We start from the raw sequence: 8,410 nt of genomic DNA on the forward strand, positions 1-8,410 counted from the left end.
TGAAGCCACTGGCCAGACAAATTGCAATAGGAGGACACCACTAGTGATCCAGGGCAAATTCTCTGTACTTACTCAGGCAAATGCTCATGGAAGTGACAAGGAGGTTGTTTGGGCAAAGAATGAGTGTCAACTGAGTAAGGATCTCAGGATTTGGCCTTTGTGAATAAATTGCTGCAGGTAAGATTGCACTATGCTTCTGTCTTACCAGGAAAGTTTGCTCAAGGCAGGTTTTCAATGAGACAGTGCTGAAAACACCTGAGCCCGAGCTACACTAGTATTTATACTGTTACTAGCACCAGTGTAGCTGCACCCTCCGTGACTGAATAATTATCTAATCTAACTAACGCATCTGTAAATACCTAATCAGGGTGGTTCTGAAAATCAAGTTTTGTGCCAAAAGTCTCAGCAAATGAAATGTGCTACAAGCCTCTCAGGAAAGCACTGGACAGCAGCTTCTGGTTAAATGTGTTCTTTCACTGTCTCAGGTTTCAGAGTGGTAGCCGTGTTACTCTGTATCAGCAGAAAGAATGAGGAGTACTTGTGGCACCTTAGAGACTAACATTTATTTGAGCATAAGTTTTCGTGGGCTAAAGCCCACTTCATCAGATGCATGCAGTGGGGAAAAAAAGCTTATGCTCAAATAAATGTGTTAGTCTCTAAGATGCCACAAGTACTCCTCGTTCTTTCACGGTCTCAGAGCTTTACGCTCACAGAACTCTATTTTGTGTGGATCACTAAATGCAAGTAGCCTGCTCAGTATTCTGCCTATTGATTTCACCAGGTAGGGGACTTAAGCCCAGATTTAAAACCAAGGGAAATCTCTGTATTTCCTTTACCACATTTCCTTCAAGGACCTATTTTCCTTTCTCTGGAGGAACATGCATGAGAAACACAAATTCCATTAACCTACTGGGGGGAGAAGGGGTCTATCTCCTAATCTATATTTTGCAGGGTTCCTTTCATGGCAGCTGAGGCAGAAGCACAGGGGAGAAGGCATGGTCTTAGCGAACTTCTTTATTTGAAGAAGGCATGTAAAAAGAGGAGCCCCTGCACAGTCAATCACAGAAGGGCACATTTTGCAGGTGAAAACACAAATGATAAAAAAAAAATTGGGAGTTAGTAGCCTAAATACCTTTAAAAGTCTGGCTCTTTGGGCCTTTTTAAACACCATTCTCCAATTCCACACAGATAGTAAATCTGTCAACCCTCCTCAATCTCCCCTTTCCCATGTCTTCTAAAAAAAACAATGCCAGCCCTGACCACTTAGGACTCCAGCTGTTGCCACACTTGTGCCTCATCCTTTGACTGTATTGGCGTTCTCTCTACCTACCTGTCTTGGGTTTTTATGTAGTGCCTGTCACCATGGTATCTAAGGACTGTGGTATCTACAATAAATCCAATTTCAGTTGTAAGCTCCTCAGGGCAAGGGCGTACCCAAAGTATGTACTTTGTAAAGTTCTGTGCTCATCTATGAAATTTTATCAATAACAATAATAAAAAGTGGGACATGCAATCCAAGATTGCACACAACAATCTACAGGACCAAAACATGAGCTCGTGTAGTTTATGTGAGGGGTGGGGAAATGTCCATGCTATGCTGATGTCTTATTGGAAGGAGGTGTAAAGGATCTCCCAGAGCATGCATGGAAGAGGGCAGAATAGAACCTGAAATCTCTCAATCAAAACAAAGCAGATGCAGGATTCCTGTGGCTGAAAACCCAAAGTTGTGCTTGCATCTTTATGATTTGAGATGCTGGAAATTCCAGCTGGTGCAAGAACATGCAGACTAGTGTGGGTTCATCGGCCACAGCACTACAGAAACTGCAAACTTCTGAGCTCTATGTATAGTTTGTAATTTTTGTCGGTATAGAGGCAGGGTCTTGAGAGCAGACTGAGGCTTTCTCTCATGCAGACAGACATGCATAAAGTTCAGCATCAGATGGTGGACAGTTTGGGGGGGAATTAAATCTGCTCTGTTTTCAATGGAAACTGCCACTCGATGGAGCCTCTCATCCAGCTCCCCTCTCTCTCTCTGCTTTTAGTGCAAGTCTCTTCTTGCATACTTTTCCCCTACTGCCCGTCACTGGAGTGCTTGCTTGCATGTAAGCAACTGTCCACCCATATCTCTCTCCCAACAGTTCCCATTTCACCATCTCCCATCCCCATGGTGCAGGACAGGTGCTCTTCATTACAGCTCGGAGGTACATGGAAGCGTTGGAGGTCCTGGGGATCCTGATAAGGATAGAATCCCAGGACTTCAGCCAAAACCCCACTGCTCAGAGCTCTTTCCGCCTCAGTCACTGTTTCTCAGGCTCCTGCCTCTACCTTTGCTTCACTATGTGGCTCTTCCCCTCACCCCCCAGTTTCTGGCAGTACAGGTAACTTGGATCAGGTATGCAACCGCTTGCTGGTGCTATGGCTGGTGGCTTGCTCTGTTAAGTCCTGGTAGGAGGTAGATTTCAGGAACCTGGGATAGGAATCCTTCTCCATCAAAGTGCGGGTTTTTGCCTGTGCAGCATCGAAACAAGAAGAAGTGGCAGCTGTCAGGTTCTTCTGGGTTATTTGTCTGGTTTCATGGTCAATATTCACCTGTGAGGAAGGACAGGACACACAATATTCTTTTTGTGAGGGAACATTACCATATGGAAAGGGAAATGATTTCCCTCCATAAATAAAATGGGGGCATGACTAAATATTATTTATGGTCTTCTGGGAAATCACATGATGTGCCTTCTATAGTAAGACAGCGTTTGGTGTGTGGGAACTAATTTTCCCATGGTATGAGTGGGGGAAGCACATTACTGTCACAAAGTTATATTAAATAAGTGAAACAGTTCTCAATTCCACACCCATACCATAAAATACAAAGCTAGAAATAATTCTGACCTCTTTAGGTGCTTCATTTTGAACAAACTCCTTAAAGATCCTGTGGGCCTTGGATGACAGTTTAGTTTTTGACCGGGACTTTTTGAACTCCTCACAAGCCAACCAAAACTCTAGGTTCTCCTCACTGAACTCTGTTTTCAGGAAGGCATGGAATGTAGCCACCCCATCTGTGAAGAACAAGGAAAATTAGATTTAGGGGTGGAAGAAGGGGGAAAGGAAGGAGCTTCATACAGCTTTGGGAGATAAAGAATGCTGCCAGGTTTAAAAATACATTTTGCTTATTGAGTAATGTAGCATTATTGAAAAGTCTTTCTTTGGGAGTTAAGACCATGACATAATAAGATTCTACTTCACCCTGGACAGATTCCACCCTTCTCAGATTGTTTGTTGGCCTGTGGGTTCCAATAAACCACCTTCCCACAGACAAGAATGGAATGGAGCACACCCAGTGTCTCCATCACATTCTGCATGTCTGATCTTCTGTAATGGTTCTCCAGAGTGTAATCCCTGTGGCTTTGGAACAGACAGATAGATCTACAGAGATCTATCTAGGTATATATATGCCCTCCACGAGTATCTGAACAGATCTGAGTGGTGACTCTCTCCTTCTTGGCTCTGTTGTACAAGGAACAAGTCACAAGTAGTGCAGAAGCACCCATGCTTCATGTTCAAGAGAGTATGAAGTCACACCTCTGAATGTACTTGTTAACCAAAACAGGTGACAAAGTTTGGATTGTGCTCCTTGTTTCAGCCTATCAGTAGAGAAGGGCCTCTCCTCCGTGGAGTCATTTCTATCATGTCAGTAACATTTTCAGTCCACTTTAGTTTTAAGATTTGTTATTTCTAATGTCACTTATTTAATAGTCTAACTCCTGGGCACTGCGGCCATGTAGGAAGGAAATAACCCTCACCTGATTCCAAAGTGTATCCCTGAAAAGAATTATGTGTGTGTGTGTTTGTGTGAGAGAGAGATTTTCTTACTGGGACACTAGTGCATAGCACAGCGGATTGCAAGTACAGACAGTCTGGACGGCAGGATGGATATACTAAAACCACACCGAATCAGTACCTCTGGCGTTTCCTACCGTTCTGGAGGAAAGCTGTTGAATTCTCCCTCTCTACAAAAATTCTGAATGGTACAAGCGGTAGCATTGCTCTCAACCCCAAAGTTGTTGAACAATATCAATTTTCACGAGTCTCTACTGAATGTGCATTGAAACTGGGATGGGTAATAACCTTAGCCTGCAGGACAATTTACAGTCCAGGTTTTGACAAAGTGATACATCCCACTGACACAACATCAGCATGGTAACGTTTATGCCCCAACAACATGGCATTGCATTGTGACACAACGTCTCTGCCAGAAAGAGGACCAAGCCTGAAAAATGGCAACCCTACTTGGCCATGCAGCAATTCTGTTTGGTTTTTGCCCAGCTTGTTCAGACAGTTATCTGCTCCACTGTCCTCTTTTCATCAAAGCAATACTCTCAGGAGGGAGAAGGAAGCAGTTCTTAAAGACTGACCTTTCTTTTATTCTAGTCTGAGAATGGGCAAACATTACCTATTATGCTGAGCTTACGCACATGGTTAGTCCTTAGTCTCCCCTCCCACTCAGTCTTGTGTACTTCCCCCTCAGGCTGTCATACAAGAGACTCATACTCACTTTTACTCTTCAGCAAGTGATCAAAGGACTTCTTCCATTCTAGTGCTTCCTCTGAGGAGTTTCTGGAGAGGAAAAGTAAAGTGAAGTATTAACCTTGTTTTATGGAAACAAACTAACAAGTATTCAATCTGGCCAAAGTCTCAGGGATAGAAAAGCTCTGTGACAGAGGCAACTGCGTTTAGGGGAAGAGGAGAGGATTGCATCACTCCATAGAAAACTAAAGTAAGAGACCCAGCAAGCTCATTACCTCTGGGGTCTTCTCCTCCTTTCTTTCTCTCTTTCTTTCTCCCTCTCTTACTCTCCCAGATGACTGGCTAGATCTTAGCTCCACAGTGTAGCTATGGCCAGTTGTTTTTCCTATGTAGATATTCAAAAGAGCAAATTCCAGCTGGTACAAGCTCTGGCAAAGAGTTTGCCTTCAAATAGTGAGGGTCCTGGTTCTAAGGTTGACTACATTCCCCAGACAGAGTCCAGCAGCTGGTTGGGGGACTCCAGTAATCAGTTAAGTCCACTCTGGTGTCTAGCCTGAAGCTGGAACACCACACTGTTCCAGATGCCACGCGCTAGGGCTCCTCTTGTCCAGTCTGGTTTTATGACTGGTAAAGTGGGGTAATAATCATTCCCCTCTGAAAATTTCGGGGTGGGGCTTAATGGGGGGAGAGCTGTGAGTTCTCCTGATGTATTGTGCTTTCTTCCTCATATGGAGAGGGGCACGAACATGATCCAATCCCAGTGCAGTCTTTGGGGACCAGTATAACTCTCTCATAGGGTGATCAGATGTCCTGATTTTATAGGGACAGTCCTGATTTTTGGGTCTTTTTCTTATATAGGCTCTTATTACCCCCACCCCCATCCCGATTTTTCACATTTGCTGTCCGGTCACCCTACTCATGATACAGTGCTCTACTGCTGTGTTCTCTTTCCTATGTCCACCCATGTACAGCAGCAGGGGGCCTGTGCTGAGTTGGGGGAGAAGGCAGGCTTGGCTTACCTCAGTTTGGTGCCCTGCTCAGATGTGCTGAAGCTCTCAGCCTCATGTCCCAACTCCGGTTTATGAAGCAGGATCCCTAAACGAGTCTTGAGTTGTTTGGCTCTGAAAGACAGAAGAGGAGCAGATGGGTATGGAATAGATACTAAGAGGCAAGGAATGGCCACTAGGGGGCGGAGGTGCATTCTCATCAAACTAAGGGACGGCCTGTTGTCAGGACAGCCTTTTTACATTACATCCTTACAGAAAAATGCCACAGGATGCAATTAGCTGGCACTCTCTCTGAATCCAGCATGGATATACAGGACCAAATTAAACACGGCTAGAAGCAGGCACAGCTCCACTGACTCTAGTGAAGTTTCAGCCCCTTATTCCTCTAATTGGCTTAGCCCACTGTTATCTTTAGTATTAGTTATTGTGTTCCTACTTATGAATTAAAACCTTTCTTCTCCAGTCCCACCCCTTGCCACCAGAACCCACTAGAAAACTCTCAGTAGCTCCTTGGGAGATGGTTTCTTCTATACGCTTCTCCTGTATGCACATACAGAGCATGTGTGGAGGTGTTTGCCTGGTTAGTGTATAGCATAGAGGCAGCTGCCTGCCCTGTATGGCCCTTTCGTTATCCCTCTGACCAATGGACAGGGTGAAGAGGAAGCCAATCTCTGCTCTGATCTCCTGATCCTCTTGTCCTCAGTACTTTTCCCTTCTGCTCTGGAGTCTCAGGGAAAATAGTGAAACCGCTCTCTTCTCAACAGCAGTATTGAGACAGCTCCCCGTCCTGCTGTCTCTGCCACACTATGCAGACAGCCCCATGCCACAGTGTCTCTGCAACACGACTGAACTATCTGTGCCACCTGGTCTCTGCTGCAGTACTGGTTGCAGCTGCCTGCAGTGGCGTCTCTATGCCGCGCAGAGACAGCTCCGTGCCACAGCATCTCTGTGACAGTATTGAGCCACCTCCCTGCCAGTGCATCTTTGCAACAATACAGACACAGCTACCTGCTATATCCCTGCTCCCTAGAGTACCATCCCTAAGAAAGGGTACAGATCAAATGTTATTCATATACTGCTGCTTACACAAGTTGTCTCAGAGGACGGTTATAAAAATAATCAATTCAATGCCAAACAGGTAGCACAAGACTCTGCATCCACATCATTGTTTATTTTAAATATGTTTGCTGCTGTCAGGGCAAAGCAAGTTCTGCAGTTGAAGGGGATAGCAAGACAAACCTCAAGCATTAAAAAAATATAAAAGCAGCACTACCCCTTCATATTGCTTACCCCTACATTCCCCTCCTCCCTGGTACTATATTGCTAAACTATATTGCTTAAACCATTGTTAGCTAGGATTTAAACACAGTTTGTGTCCCAGTTTTACAAACACAGCATCATTGCCCATGCAAAAGGGGCCGTAAGGTCTGGTACAGAATTTAATATTTCTGTATCGACAAGTCCTTTATTTCCCAGAGTCCCTGTATTTCAAAACCTCTTACCTTTCCAAGCAGGTGGAAAGTGCAGCTAAACCCCGGCACATGCTGAGAACTGGGCAGGCAGGAGGGTAGGTAGCTGACAACAGGTTTCGTCCTTGTCACTGGAATGGAAAGCAGCTGCAGTAGTCCTGTGCTGTAGCCTGGAAGCGGGGCCTGGGAGCTGTGCTTTATATCACATGGGAAGTGGGAGGGGTTAACCACACACAGCCCAGCCTCTAGCCAACCAAAAGCTCTGACAGTAGTAAGAAAAGATGATAATGGTTTAGGTGGGTTTCTTTTGTGTGTTAAGAGAAGGAAGTGCGGGGAGAATCAGAGCTGTCCTTGAACATCACAGTCCTAACCTGTTCCCAGATAACAGGAAAAACAGATTAATTTCCACCTATAAACTATATCTGCTATGTAAACATCAGAAGCCATTACTGCCCCTAGACTGTCTGCCATGAAATAAGGAGGATATGCTGTTACAGGTGTCTGGAGAAGGGGAAGCTTTTCTTCTTCTTAAAATAAAATAATCTGTTTAATATACAGTATATGAAAAGCAGTTATCAGCTAAGTACCACTGGCTGGAGACCACTTAGTCCTGTCTGCACTACAGATATGAGCATGTTGGGAAAACACCAGGTACAATGTGCTTGTCCTCACCGGGGTTTAAACAATGGGCCAGATTCACTGGTACATTCCGGCAATTTTGCACCATTCTGGCATAAGTAACTATAAACCCAGTTTAAATGGTTTACAATCTCCAGATCAGTGCAAAGCAGCCGGAGCATGCAGGTGAAACTGGCCTAGTGTCTGCCTTACATAGTCAATAGGGCAAAATGGTGTTTTAACCAGGCCTCCAAATCATGCTATACGTCCAATTGTGGCACAACTCAGAGACACTAGTTAAAACAGGGTTTGGCGTCACCTATATTTTGAAACCATGCGGAAGGACAACCTTAGTTATCGTAACCAGATCCCCTGATGTGGTTCAATGTGTAGTGTACACTGGATCATAGTTGCAGACTCTGTTTCATTCTGCTCTGCATGTGGTGAAGGGAGAGAAGGAGAAAAGACACCACGGTAATAGGCACAATGTAAGAACCTGAATAGGAGAGAACAGAAGAACAGAGATAATAAAACAGAGGAAAGAGAGAATGGAGCCCGAGATAAAGGCAGAGGAGCTGAAGAGAATGGGGCAAAGAGATAGAGAAAGAAGGTCAATTTTCTGAATATTTATCATGGTAGGGGACTGTACTGAAGCCTGATATTGCCTCCACATTCCTACAATGTTATAACAAGCAGAACGTCACTCCCTCTAAGGCCACGCCAAGGGCTCCACTGAACCAGCCAAATGCGTAATAAAACAGCTTCTGTCATATTGTGCTGCAGTGCCGGAGAGAG

The 8,410-nt window shown here is 44.8% G+C and overlaps 1 protein-coding gene across 1 annotated transcript; it reads right to left on the reverse strand.

Moving 5' to 3' along the window:
- Positions 1-2,388: 2,388 nt before the first annotated feature.
- RGS16 (regulator of G protein signaling 16) lies at positions 2,389-7,071 on the reverse strand. Its single transcript, XM_077824383.1, has 5 exons — positions 7,031-7,071; positions 5,541-5,642; positions 4,550-4,611; positions 2,887-3,053; positions 2,389-2,589 (listed from the first exon to the last, which is right to left on the reverse strand). The coding sequence occupies exons 1-5, from the start codon at positions 7,069-7,071 to the stop codon at positions 2,389-2,391; spliced, it is 573 nt and encodes a 190-aa protein (XP_077680509.1).
- Between the last annotated feature and the right edge of the window lie 1,339 nt (positions 7,072-8,410).

This window comes from Eretmochelys imbricata, chromosome 8 (genome assembly GCF_965152235.1).
Source record: "Eretmochelys imbricata isolate rEreImb1 chromosome 8, rEreImb1.hap1, whole genome shotgun sequence".
Classification (NCBI taxonomy): Eukaryota; Metazoa; Chordata; order Testudines; family Cheloniidae; genus Eretmochelys; species Eretmochelys imbricata.